General features: G+C 55.0%; 1 protein-coding gene across 5 annotated transcripts in view; it reads right to left on the reverse strand.

Annotated features, from left to right (window-relative positions):
• The window catches only part of LOC102691045 (histone-lysine N-methyltransferase EHMT1-like), a 47391-nt gene extending 35533 nt beyond the window's left edge, over positions 1–11858 (reverse strand). For 2 of the 5 annotated variants that reach the window (XM_069183186.1, XM_069183190.1), the window contains exon 1: positions 11280–11858. In XM_069183186.1, the coding sequence (XP_069039287.1) occupies positions 11280–11300 (21 nt within the window). In that variant the 5' untranslated portion in view covers positions 11301–11858. Of the gene's footprint in view, positions 1–271; positions 734–801; positions 841–8327; positions 8497–11279 lie in introns of those variants that run through there. The other 3 variants (XM_069183193.1, XM_069183185.1, XM_069183192.1) reach the window with 3 other exon arrangements.
• Between the last annotated feature and the right edge of the window lie 2473 nt (positions 11859–14331).

Consider the following 14331-nt stretch of genomic DNA (forward strand, 5'->3'; position numbering starts at 1 on the left):
CATTCAGCCAGGAGCATTAAGCCTGGCTCACATTAAAAAAAAATTCCACACCCTTTCCTGACTGCAAACGCCGTGATCTAACCACCATCGCCATTTCTCTTCTGTAGAGCTGAGAAATATACCATACAGGCTTTGAAACAGAGCGTGACCCAGCCTGCGGTTAAAATCATTCCGCAAGCGCTGAAAGGAACATCGAGCCAGGCGTCTTTCGTTAGATGAAGCAAATGAAGACTTTAGTGGAAGGCAATAAGAGAATTTAAAAAGTCCTTACTGAAACAAAAGGCAAATCCAAGATCGAAAGAAGACTAACAGAAATGTAGGCAGTTGTCTCCTCTTAACGCCAGGAAATACTCAGACTCAGGCTGGAAAAGCAAGTTCAGGTCTTCCCAGTCCCTTGGCATTGACTAGACTCCTGCTGACACAGACACTGGCCTGAGCCGGGGACCCTCCTTGCTCAGACGGGCCTGCTGTCTCACCATTCCAACCAGCAGGTCCAGCTTCTCAAGCACTTAACAAAAAACGAGTTACATCTGGATTCTCTCTCTTCACATGGTGGGGGCTGGGGTGGGGGGGAAAAACAGGAGGTTTAATCTTAAAACACTGTAGATTCAAGAACCAAAATCACAAAGGAAGTCAAGAGCAGGCTCTGGGAAAAATTAAAAAATCAAAACAAGACCTGTAGAGCCAATCACCGCACAGAAAGCAAGCCAGAAAAAAAAAATATATTAAAAACACACGAGTCCTTCCAAAAAATCCTTCCTCTGCTCTTTAAGACAAACCCATCCAGCAACATGGCAGTACCTGCTGCAGGCTGTGGATCTCCATGGATGGAGAGGGGGGGAAACCGAGAGAGAGAGACGGTGTGGATCTCCACTCTTCCTCCCAGCTTCCTACACATGCACAGGCCCCGCTCAGGTCACATGACCCACCTCGCCTGTAGAATCTCTGACACAGCACTGGGCATGCTCAGTGGGAGCCCTGCTGTTGCTCGGTAGAGAAGGGGGAAAAACAGAGCAGCCATTTCATGGCACGGACTCTTGCAAGAGCAGCAGGACAGGGCCTCAAAAACCGAGCTGTCCGGCAGCGCCAGCGCGCACACAAGCACTACTAAGCGACGCCGGTCAAGCGTGCTTGAGGAAGGGATCCTTGTGCTTTAAATGCAATCCTTTTCCTGTGCATTCCTGACAACAGCAGCCGGCCTGACCAGAGGACTGCTCCTACAGGACACGTGCTCTGCTTTGCGTGTCGGCACGACCACAGCCTGACCGGTCTGCGCTCCCAGCCCCCCGCCCTTTATAGGTTCCAGGCGCTCGTTTTTGCCATTAAGGCGAGAAGCATGAGTGCCATGCAGGGCAGAAACGAGAGGGTTTTCTCTTTCTCCTCCTGCAGGGAGGAATGGCAAGGCTTTTAATGGGGGGGGGGGGGGAGAGAAAGAGAATAAAGAACACTCGATTTCGGAATCCACGCGGCTCGAGAGCTCGTGAAGGTCAGGGCCGGTCAGGAGTCAAAGCGCTGGGCACGCCCGGGGTGGGGGTGATCTTTTGAGCAATCCCCCCCGCCGCCCTCCTGCTCAATCCAGCCGTGGCAGAAACAGCAGCTCGAGGCCTCGAAGACACTGCTCTGCAGCGGTTTCAAAATGTCAGACTGTTTTCCTGCGCTTGAAGATTTATATAGGTGATATTTTGCCAGGCAGAGGCTCGAGAGTAAGTAGCCTTACAGTGTAGCTAAATCACTAGAGCAGTGTAGTAAAACACCCCAAAGACTACAGCCATGGCCAGAACACACTGGAAATCTGCCAGGAACATTTTTCTGCTCGGTTAGCCCATCTAAGTTATCCTTAATGGAACAGCCACTTCCCAGATTTTTATGAGTCTCAAAAAGAGTCCCCTTTCAGCTGTGTCCCAGCATTTCAAAACCGACGGCACAAGGAAGAGGTGCAGACTCCAGTCTGCTTGTTAATTTATTTTGCCGGAGGATCTCTTCCGATCCTTAACTCAAAAATATTATCTGCTGCACAACTGAGGGAGTGGAACACAAAGCATGCGTTTCACTAGTGGTGTAGGGAAGCACGATGTATCGAGAGATGGATTTCAAACCTGTCTGGACTGGTGAAATAGGAAGGAAAGAAAAGACTAGGATGAACCACAACCAACCCTTCACCTCAGCCTTCCCAAGAAGCCCAACTGTACTGGAGGTCACCGTGTTTTCATCAAACTGCTATGTAACTGGATGACTCCAGGACTGACACCTCTGGACTATCCTTCAGAAGATCAGCCTCCCAGCACCTCCAGACGATCTGGTCTGGTAAACACAGACGGCACCTTTCCACACACAAAATCAAAGAAAAGACCCTCACACGCAGCCAGCCCACATGCCAGTCATTTACGGCAGCATCCAGATACATCATCAGACCCCAGAGGCTAACTGAGCAAATATCGTACAGACTGGCTTCTTAACAGAACCTGTGGAAACAACACACAGGGATCCCTACACCAGCAACCAGTAATTGTCACACAACACTACAAATATACATACACATGTACGGTATGATATAGAGAGCAACAGAGAGGAGGAGGAGGGGTGCAAACTGCTTACTCTAAGGCAGCAGCTCCTGGTTGCTCTAGCCTGCTACGCAGGGAGACAGATGTGTGATCATATATCCCCTATATATAGCACTCATCATCCCCAGGGATCTGAAAGCTCTTCACGTACAGGAGGGAATCATTGAAATTCTCCACTGAAGTGAGTAGTCATTCTGCAGCTCAGAGGTGAGGAGGGAGGCAATGGTTCACTGGTTGAACTGGGGGCGAGAGGTGGTGGTGGTGGTAGTGGGGGGAGGAGGGATCTTCTTCAGTGAAGCCAGATTGCTCAGGCACAGGGAGGAATTTAACCAGGATGCCAGGTGTCAACGCCCCCTTTACCCTGAGCAACGGCGCACTGGAGTCCTTAACGACCAATTAGTCAGGAAACTCGATTTCATCTCGTGTCCTCGGCAGGGCAGGACCGCCCACAGCTCGGCGCCCTCCATCGCCGGACAGGAGAGAACCAACACACACTGGCCCACCAACGGCACCGAGTCGGGTTCCAGGTCTCCCCCCCCCCGGTGCTGACCGGGCCCGGCCCCACTGAGCTGCCGAGACCCAATGAAATCGGCCCAAAGCTCTAACACAGCTGGTCAAAGGCATTTCCTGCCCCATGGTCAGTCTGACACGGGTCTCTATTCCTGTCCTGGTGGGGGGGGATCTCCATTGACTCCCGTGCTATTTTTATGTGCTGTCCCACACAGACTCCGCACGGGGTGAAAACAGACCTGAAACGTCTATTTCTGGCCCTTTCAGATGGGAAAGAGGACGCTGCCATTCGGTTTGTACAGAAAGGGACTTGCCACACCAGCCCCTTCTGACCAGTCCTCGCCAGCTGCTTCTCAGCAACTGCCGTCCTTGCAGGGGTTTCGTTTGGGTTTTTCCCAGATTTTGTCGTCACAAACACAGTCATAACCTGTGCGCGATCGCGCAGCGCCCACGACTCATTCCCACAAGGAATATTCGGAACTGTCTGGCAACCACACCGAAGAGACTTTGGCCCCGACGCACAGGAGTGAAGACTCGACAGGCCCGCTGGGCTCCCCTGGCGAGTCAGCGCTCTCGTGCTCTTGCAACACAAAGAAGAAAGAAGGGAAACGTTCGGGAGCAGGAAGATGGAAGAAGACTATTAATCTCGTTCCAAAGGCTAATGAAGATAAATGCCATTATGAACACAAGGTTTCAATAATCCCCACCGGCTCACTCTGTTCCTCAGCCCTTCCTCCAGCTAAGACAGGCTGGGGTATTTATTACAGCTGAAGCAGGAATAACTGCCTGTGCTGAGGAATGCAGTATTTTGGTGGGGAAAAAAACAGCAGGCCCTGCATAAGGAACTTCCACGAACTCAAAAACAGCCCAGCACAGGGCTCCTGGCTTCATAGAATTCAGGGACTGCCGAAAGATCAGCTACTTGGAAGGATGAAATCAAACTGCACCAGTAGCTGGCCAATACTGGGAGTCTCCAGCAGCTGGTAAAATCTGACCCAGGGCCACAGACGTGTCATCTGGCCTAAAAGCTCTTCCTGTTGCCTTACACTAGCATTCCTATGATCTGTATTCTTTCCCTGCAGAGCTCTAAAGGAGCTCCTCAGGATGACTACTGCCTCACAGGATTTTTCCTGAAACGCCTGAACCAGCTTGTCAGCAGCCTTGACACACTGGTAAGAGATCCCAGGAAACGGACGGATTCCAAGCTCTTCCTTCCTTCTCGGCTACACAACCCAGCAGAACAATCAATCTTTTTTGTTTTACTAGGGGTCGTCTAACAGTCCTCGCACTGACCACTAGGAGAGTGACCACTTGTTCCCCTCTCAGCGAGCATGGCAGGTGACATTACGATGCCCAGCGTACAAGTCCTTCTCTCATTCTGTCTCACTCCCCTCCTGCTCATCTTTCCAAGGGGCCACGAAGCCAGGCCAGCGAGAAACCGGACCTGCCCTCCAGCCGAAACTTGGGATCGTCCCGTTCCAGAACTCCACAATCCCAGCACAAAAGAGGCAGACGATGCCCCGAGGCCGGCATGACCTTGCTCCCAGATAACCAAAACCTCTCATCTTAGGTTTCCAAAGGCACCAAAGGAGTTGCGTCCCATTTTCCTGTGAGGCACATTCATTCACAGAGCCAGTTTCGTGAACCAATCTGTGTTTTCGGGAGGGTAACTACTGGTACTGTAATTCAGTAAAAACTGAATTATTCACTGGTACCTTCCTTACAGGCAGGAATATTTAATCAACAGCAAAAGCCCAGAGTGAAGTCCCACCTTGTGCCCAGATCTTCCAGGATGCACCTTAGACAGACACTCAGAAAGTTCCCCCTGTTTCAGTCATCATCTTTTAAGGGCAAGTGAAATCTGCGCTATGAAGAAGAAGGAAAAACTAACGTCACTTTGAGGGCTCACCGTTACGTTCCTACAGCTTGGGGCTGCTGGTTTATGAGGGGTCCATGCCTAATATGGACACTATTAGAAAAACACTTACAGTAGGACACATTAATTAGTTACAAAAGTGAACTGGTAGCTAACTAGCTGCTATACAACACTTGTGTGTCACAACCAATTTGTGGCTTTCAAGTGACCCCTTAAATAAAATGTTATTGAAAACTTGAGCACTTAAAACTCTGAAGCACACTTGTTAAAATCAACAGCTTAACTTTCAACACTGAGATGAATTCCAAAAAAATGTGGGCATGTAGCAGCCAAATAGAATTCTTGAATAACTACACTACACATTACTACACCGGTCATGCGCCTCTGAACGTTCCCCAAAAAAAGAAAGGAGAATGCTGTCCAAAGGCAAGCGGGAAAGGGAGAGACCCATTTTTTTTAGAACTGAAAGCAAACCATGGGGCCGATTCTAAGGAGATATGGGAGTTTGCAGCTGGGAAAAAGAGCCCTAGGGTGCTGCCATAAACAAGTGCACAGGTCCCATACTGCCACACAGCAGGAAACGGGCGGATTGGCAGTTCTCTCACTCATAGGTTCCTGACTTAACCAATCAGACACCCAGCAGACCTTCACGTCACTATACAGCTTCCTGCAGTGCAGTATGGGAGGCAGGGCAATGGGGACTTTTGGACCTTATGGTGTTTGTCAACTGTGGGAGAGGAACCACACAGCCAGAAACACAGGACAGGCCTGGGACTTGTCGCCTCAGCAACTCCTACCCTCGACCTTAGTTAGAAACTGCACAGGCAGTGACCGGTACTTTAATAAAGAAGAAGAACACGTCCATATTTTATGAAGGGGGTAGTCAAAACAAGGAAAACTAATCACCTGTAAAGGCCAAAGGAACAGCCTCGTGTTTTGTTTTGTTTTTTTAGTTCCCCTGCAAATGCATTCACACAACCTGGTGCTCTAAGGTGCAAGATGTCTCTCGCCCCACCAACGACACCGAGATGTGTCTTTCAAGCGGTCGGGCACATGGGCCCTGCACTCTCCCCTCCTCCTCCCTTCCCAGCGGGGGCTGCAGCCCAGATGGGCTCAGCACGTCAACCGTCAGAGCTGCGTGTCGAGCACCCTCAACAGTAAAGACATTTCCTTTTGGTTTTTTTGAGGACAAACCCTGATGAAGTGAAAACAACCTCCAAAGAAGAAATCTACGAGCATCCTCGAGCAAAAAAAAAATAAACAGTTGTCCATCCGCAGGGCTGGCTCGACGGGTCCCACCCCCCCACCTCACAGTCCGGGTCCATCCTGCCACCTCGCCGGCTCACGAAGAACGCCAAGCGCCTTCTGCTCGACGCTCGACACCGCGGCCGACCCCAGCAGATCAACTCCGAACAGACTCGCACGGGACAGGAAGTGGAGCCCGCCCACCCCCCCACTGCCACACACCGTCAACACCCCCCGCCGGCGCGGATCCGAAAAGGCGCGGCGCGCGCTGCACCCCGAAACACGGCGCGCCTGGGGCCCTCGAGCGCCGAAGCACAAGCATGTGAACTGCACGGAGAGGACAGCAGCACAGGAACGTGCCACATGAATAAGTCATGACAGCGCACGCTAAACAGGCACACGTGCAGCACACGTCAGTCAAGGAAATCCCCGTGTGCCTTTCCCCCACGGCCCTCCGCCCCCCTACCTTCCCCCGATCAGAGCCCTCTCCTCCGAGCCACTGGGCCGCACCGGAGCCAGTCCTCCGGGCTCCAGAGGCCTAGTCCTCTGCTCTGCCCAGCAGGCCCGGCCTCTGGTAGGCGCAGCCCAGCCGGGACTGAGCATGCTCAGTGCACGCCAGGCTGAGAGACTGCAGGGAGAAGCCGCGCTCGTGGCTCCTGTCGGCCGTGGCTCCTCCAGAGGAGAGGGGATCAGGGATTGAGAACATCTTGTGTGTGTGGGGGGGGGAGGGGGGTTCCTGCAAAAGACTGATGGGACTGATGTTCAAATGCGCCGCACTGACACGTTCATTAATCCACTGCCTGCAATGACAGGCATATTTCATTTTTACTTTAGAAGAGGCAGGCTCTCCGGAAGGCCTATTTTAAAAGCAAAACATCTTCCTGCCACTACCCCCCCCCCACTACTCTTCGGCACAACCCCTCGCACGAGAAACGTTTCGCGGCACAAGGGGTTTGAGCAGACTCTGCCCCGGTTCAGAACGTGGGCCGACTCGGGGGGGGGAGATGAAGCATCCTTCTCAGTTCAGAAACTTGTTGCACAAATAACCCCCCCCCCCCCAGCACTCAGCAGTTAACCTCATGGCCGTAACCGGACCTCATCTACAGGCTGTTGAGACGCAGTTGGGAACGAACCCCGTCCTGGTGCGAAAGGACTGCTTATCCTTGACAGCAGAGTCCTTGGAAACAGCTTTGAAACACAACACGCCTACAGTTGCCAGTCAACGCTCTGTAGGATCAGAGCCGGCACAAGGACCTCCTGCTGGGGGCTTTTTTATGGGGAAGCTCTTCACGCGCAGCGTATAAATCGTGTTTCAGGTTCTGCAAGGACAGAGGCGAAATAATTCTCTCGCAAACGAACTCCTTCCCTGCGAGCAAGCGGGCAACCAATCAACCGGACCGCTCCAGCACTTCCTGGGAAAGAGAAGCCACACATAAAAACCCAATCCCGCTCTTCCGGGACCCTTCCCCGAGGAGAGGGACCCGGAAGGAGGACGGACAAGCTGAGAGAAAGACCACCACCCCCCTCGGGGTGGCAGCCCCACCCCCACCCCACCCCCCAGCTGCAGAAGACGGCCGAAGACCGACTAACCTCTAATTATTATTTCATGACCTGGCATGGCGCACAATGAGAACAAAGAGGGGACACCCACTATGGTATAGAAACAGGCCACTTACCTCTCCGGTCCCCGCATCTAAAGACCTATCACGCCCTCTTTACATGGAAAAACTTGTGACCCAGTTCAAAACTGTCAGGGTCATCTCATTCCGGCCCTAGTCTTTACTAGCCCCCTCTTCTGCAAGCATCCTCAAGTGTGAAGACCAACTGCAGCCCAGAGGACCCTCAGACTCCCAGAAAATCCATTACCGTGAGCACCGTAAGTCTCTAGTGCAGGGCTCCTGAGGGAGTTGAACAAGCAGGTCGCCCTAGGACTAAACAAAAGGAGCACCATGCTGCTTGGCTTTGTTAGCTGCCCAACACACGACAGCACCGCAACTACTTGTTTCTGATGAAACCTCGGCTCTAGCAGCTGAGATCTGGAGGCAGTGTGATCTCCTCACAGTGAGCAGTGCAACTTATTGGCGAGGTCTTGGAAAATGGAGGAGGGGAAGAAAAAAAAATCTGCACAAAATCACCTTAAAACTGGCCAGGAATTAAGAGAACGCGAGTCAACAGCAAAGACCCTCCACTGGCCTAGTTCTCGCAGACGGAGCTCAGATGACCTGCCGGCCTCCCTTCGGCGCACGCAGCAGGCTCAGGGCTTCAAACGCAGGCCGCTTCCCTCCCCGCGTCCCTCCATTGTGGAGAGAAACGCGTTTCAGACTCTACCCCCAGAGAGCCACAGGAAATGACTGAAGCTCTACACACTGAAAGGAAACTGGAGTCTGGCGTGACTCTCTGGCTCCCTCTGTTGGCACGAGCCACACACTTCAGGCTGCCTTCTGAGCCATCTTGAGCGTGCAGCTGGGCCCTCAGCTGGAGCAGCTCGGCATGAATCAGGCAGACAATCATGGGAACAGTCTTCCATGACAGCAAACCTGCTTAAGGACACTTTGGTACACTATGGACGTCTGGGACTTTTCCGGGCACTAAAGGCAGAGAGGAGGTGGCTAAGGTTTGTGTATCAAAGCACAGTCCCCAAAGAGGGAGAGCTGGTGGCATCAGGCGGCCGGGCTCTCCGGGACCAGGTGCACTACTGGACCACGTCAATCCCGCTGTCCTGAAAGCACTCTGCAATTGATGCTTAAAGGAAAAAAGCTAAGAATTTCAAGGTTTCTAACCGGGATTGTGAAAAATAAAACTAAATTGCAGGACAATCCCAGGAAAACCAAGGACATCTGACCCAACCCTTGCATCGCCAAGAGCACATAAACTTTGACTCCAGAACTCAGCTGGTGGACGATTCCTCTTCTGGGCCGTAGTTAAGAAAAAAAGCACCCACCAAGGCTGAAACCCACCACGCCAACTCTTTTCATCTGTGTGTAACGTACCCGAAAATAAAACAATACTGCATCTTCTAGCATACCGCTCTGCCAGTGAAACAAACTGCCCCTCTTCATCCATCACTTCATCTCATGCAGGGTCACAGGGAGAGCCGGAGCCTATCCCAGCATGCAAAATGCACAAGACAGGGCACACCCTGGACAGGCCACCAGGCCATCACAGGGCACACACACACTCACACACACCTGGGCTAATTCACCGGGAAGCTAATTCAACTAGATAAGATCAGATCACCTTATTGACCATACACAGTTTCTCGCATTAGGAATTTGTCTTTTCGCAGACCCCAGCTTGCTCTCCATGAGACACACAGACAATCTTTGGATTGTAGGAGGACACCGGAGCACCCGGAGGACACCACACAACCCTGGAGGGAACAAGCGAACTCCACACAGACAGCACCCAAGGAACTGAACCCAGGGCCCCTGTGGGGCTCAGAGTGGACACAGCCCCTCTCCGCAGACCAGCGCCAAGCCGTCCCCCCAAAACCGGTCCCCTGCCAGCTCACAGTCCACAGCTAAGCCCACCCCCCGTTTCCAGGCCCTTCAACCGCAGTGGACGGCGAAAGACCCAAAGACTCCCCTCCCAGCTGAGGAGGGCTGGCAGTCAGGGTGCATCCCCGGCTGCCCCCTTGGGTGAGCTGCTGGAGGGAGCAAACCGGCCCCCTTCCTCGGAGAAACAGATGCCCCCCCCCCTCCTCGTCGCAGAGGCTGAGCAGGAGAGGAGGCCCTCAGGCCCCATCCAGCCCCTCAGGTGGAGAACTGAGGGCAGCCTCTCGTCCAGTCGTTTCTGGGAAGGGACCAGGGCATGGGCTCCAACCACACAGCTGGGCAGCTTGTGTGTGTGTGGGGGGGGCTGAAGGGCCTACACTACAGCAGAGGATGATGAGACCCCTCTGTACGAGAGGCGCTCTGGGATGAAGTCAACTCATAGGAAACAACACACAGAAGGGTTTTAGGCAGAGACACTAGAAGCACAAGGGGGTTCGTGCATCTTTCCACATCAGATCCACCACCACCCCCAAAAAAAATAAAATCAATTTCCCAGCCTACGCCATCAGCCAGACCGGATTTGCTGTTTTATTTTTTTTTAAAGAGCTTAAGCTACGTCAGCACACGAGTTCGGACCGCTGGTACCAAAAGGCTTTGAGGGTTTTTGTTTTAATATAAAAGGCGCTCACAAACCGGGTTACCCGGGCGCTCGAGTCGAGCTCGTACTTCATTTTTACCTCGTTTTAAGATGGTGAAAACCTCGTCTCTCGCGAACAAGCAACCAGCCCTATATAGTCTACTGTCGTGTGGGGTTTCGAATGGCGTTCAACAGAGACACTGCCGGATGAAACTGCTGTGTGTTTTGAAACACTGGGTCCCCCCCAGGCACACACACACCACCACAACCACAACAACAACAACACTGCCGGCGAAACGGCACAGCACAAAACAAAGACTGCGGTCGTGTCTGCAATGCAAACGCCGCATTCGGGCCGCAGGGGAGCGGGCAAGCGCGACCGTGCTGCGCCGGGGATGCGTGGGGCCGCCAACCCTCTCCACCCCACCCCCCAGGAACCTCCGACCCGAACCGGACCCCCAGCAGCCCAGGCCGCCCGGGATCGAGCATGTCCGCAGCCCCGGCCGCCCGCGCAGCGCCGCCGGGTTATGCGCCGTGCAGGTTCCCGGGTTCGCCCGCGCCTCTGCCCGTGGAAAAGAGAGGAGACCTCTTTCCCTTCCCGTGCGGCAGGGCTCTCTCTCACACACACACGCTCCCGTCTGCCCCACTCCACACACACCCACGACAGCAGCGCTTTCCGAAATCCACCAAAAAATAACACACACACACAGGACACCGCGGAGAGAGAGAGACGGAGAGGGGAGAGGGCAGGCGGGCAGTTTGAAACGCACGAATGTCTACAACAAAAGGTCGCCCCCTCCTCCCGGCTCTCCCACTTTCCGGGTCCGTCCCGGGGAGGGGGGGCGAGACCCCCCCGCGAACGACCGAGAAACGGGGGGCGAAGACGGCAGCTTCCGCGAAACAACCCAACAAAACAAAACAAAAAGTTGCAGCGGCGAGACGCTGGTCTCCCTTACCTCCGCTTTAACCGAAGCCATGATTCCTCAGGCCCGGCCCGGCCCCGCCTACTTGTCGGGTGACGTCACTGGGAGGCGACGGGAGGACCCGGCGGTGGGCTCCCCGTGCCCACCTGCAGCCATTACAGGAACCGGCGCCGTGCCAGGACCGGTTCCGACCGCGAGCCTAGGCAGCCAAGTCTGTTGGCAGCCCTTCGGCCAGGAATAAGGGCGCAGCTACAAGCTGCTTCGCCACGTTTCACGCCTTCCTGATGCGGAACTCCGCTGCTCCGCTCCATCCCCCGCGGCCGTGCGAGAGGAGAGGAGCGGCGACGCTTCACAGGTGGAAAGGGAGGAAAAGGCTTTGTGGGATTACGTGCGGGGGACTGCAAAAGTAACACCCCGGCTCCTGCCGGAGAACAAGGCGGCGAACCGACCTTGAGCCGAAAGACATCCCTGGAGTCTCTCAGCTGGGTTTGGGTTGGTCGGTTTTTAAAGGGAGACGCCGGTGTTACGCGCACGGGGGTCTCAGTTTAACAGTTCAGGGGAGCGGGGGTCCAGGGTAGGAGGGTCACCCCGCGTTCAGGACCCGGGGGATCTGCTGCAGACCCCACCTGAACCCCCCCCCCCCGGCTGCAGCCCCTGTCCTTGAGTGACACAGCGGCGTTTCCATGGCGACGATGCGGAGGCACAAGCGCTCAGGCGCGTTGTGCGACGCGCAGCCAGGCCGTGAACAGCAAGGGGGTGTCAGGCCCCTGGACTCCGGGCCCGCACCCCACTGCAGCCCCAGTACATTGAAAAGCCTACCCCCCCCCCCCCCCACACACACACACACAAAAGTACATGGCCTCAATGGGGAGCGCTACCTTACACAGAGGGGAGCGGGGGTCTGGAACAAGCTGCCCAGCTGTGTGGTCGAAAAGACTGAAGCGAAGGAAAGTTCCAAACGACTGAGGTGAGCTGAGCCCTGCCCCCCCTGAGGGTCCAGCTCCCAGGAGGGGTGACCAGTTGGAGCCCAGGCTACCCTTGGTCTGCATTTCACAGGAACAGAGCTGAAGTCTCTGCATTCTTGTATCGGGGAAAGAACACCGTCCAAACAAATGACCAGTAATCTAGGAACGAGTAACAGGTTTATTCCCTGCTGAAAAGAGTAGGGTTCTTACACACTCTCTTCTCTTTTCAGCAGGGAATAAACCTTTACCTGTTCCTTTGCGGCCCACGCATACTGAGCTGCTTGGACCAGTAACCTATAGAACTGCCCAGTGAGGAGTGGGCCTTCGCAGAGTCTCAAGTTCATGTCTGTTGGTCATTCCAGCCACAGACAGCGCTGACCAGAGGAAGAATCTCGGGGCGCTGGTTCCTGTGGGGTGGCGTGTGCCATTTCACACCGTCTTCAAATCAAACCACATGATCAACCTTCGACTATTAAGAAATAGTGTTTAGTCCTCCAGTGTGATTCCCAAAGGTGGAAGGAGGATGGGATTATTATTATTATAATTATTGTTATTACACCAAGAATCCACCCACAGGACGCTGTTACACATCACATCGGTCTGGCTGATGGTTCATTTTCTGGAGAAACAGCTCCAGAGCCCAGGCATGTCCTGGGCTTCTCCACCTCCTTCCTGACAAACAGGACGAGCGCTGTATTGATCCCCAGGCGTGTCGGCTCCTCTGTCAGGCGGGGGGCTCCCACCTGCTATGGCCGACCGACCCGCTGTGAAACCCAGCCCCGCCGGGCTCTGCGGCAGCGCTGGGGGCTGGGGCACGACCCGCCGAGACAGCACCGGGCCTCCAGCGCCCGCGGTGCTCAGGTGATCAATAACAGCTGAGAACTGTTGACACAAGAAAGCCCGTTTACCCTGGCGTGTTTTGCCTCTCCGGCTTGCCGTATGAAGGCAAGTTTGGTTTTTTTACCCCCCGCCCCCCTTTGAGCTCTGAAGGTGTCACCCCGTCCCCCCCAGTGCAGGTGTTCCCCCAGAGACGCCCCGGGTCGCCTCCGCCACAGCGGCCGAGACAGGGAGCGCCCGTCTGCAGCTGCCGCCCCCACGTGGCCACATCAGGGGAGGAGCCGGCCGGCCGCCTCTTCACATTAAAAGTCCCCCCCCCAACTACCGCCATGACTTCCCCTGCCCCTCCTCCGCCCGGTTATGTAAATCCCCAGCTGGATCGCCGTGTTGTTGGTTGGCAGGCGAGCTTTGCAGAAAGGGAAACCAACAGGACGCGTCGCACACGCACACACCTCGGCCTTCTACCTCCATGACTGCGGCGCTCCCGCAGGCGTGACGCCCAGGCGGGCGGGCAGCTCACGCATCCCGGCTGGGACGGGCCCCTCCGCGATTCATTCACGAGCGCGACAAGCAGAGGGCAGAGGCCGAGCTGTTCCGGGAAGGGGGTTCCATCCCAGTGCCGCCCGATCTGCTACGCGCAGCCCGGGACTCTGACCAACCTGCTCCGGCTCGGACAGCAGGGGCAGAGGCAGCACCCGGGACAGGGCGAGGAGACGCCCGTGGGCTCGTCTCCCGGCTCGCGGAGCCCCGTGACCGTGACCGTGACCGTGACCGTGGGGGGGGGGGACACGCGTGGCAGATGGAAGACACGTCAGGTGTCGGCAGGTTGAGGCGACTTGAAAACAATCCCGTATCCCTGAAAAAAATAGTGTAGGATCTTTCCACGCCTCCCAAAGGCGCAGGGTTGGTTTTGAAAGCTGTAGATTAGACCATAGAGAACAAGAAAGGTGTTAAAGGAGGGGAGGAATTGTAGCCCCTCACTCTCATTGGTATTTAGTCATTTATTGGCCCCAGGGAACTCACCCCCAGCCTTTTTCAACAACAGGGCCAGGCAGCTTGTTCCACCCTCCCGCAACCCTTTGTGTAAAGCAGCGCCTCCTGTTCTCCGTTTTAATGGCGCTCTCCCTGCAGTTTCCGCTTGTGTCCTCCAGGTGGCTGTTCGTTCTAGCAGGGGGGAGGGAATGAAGGGGCCAGTGTCCCCCCTTCCCCGAGAGCAGCTCGTGCCTCTCGCGCGCCTTTTCGGGGGCCCCACCCTCTCCTCCTCCTACTTCCAGGTCCGCACA

The sequence above is a fragment of the Lepisosteus oculatus genome, chromosome 24, assembly GCF_040954835.1.
Source record: "Lepisosteus oculatus isolate fLepOcu1 chromosome 24, fLepOcu1.hap2, whole genome shotgun sequence".
In the NCBI taxonomy this organism is placed as follows: domain Eukaryota; kingdom Metazoa; phylum Chordata; class Actinopteri; order Semionotiformes; family Lepisosteidae; genus Lepisosteus; species Lepisosteus oculatus.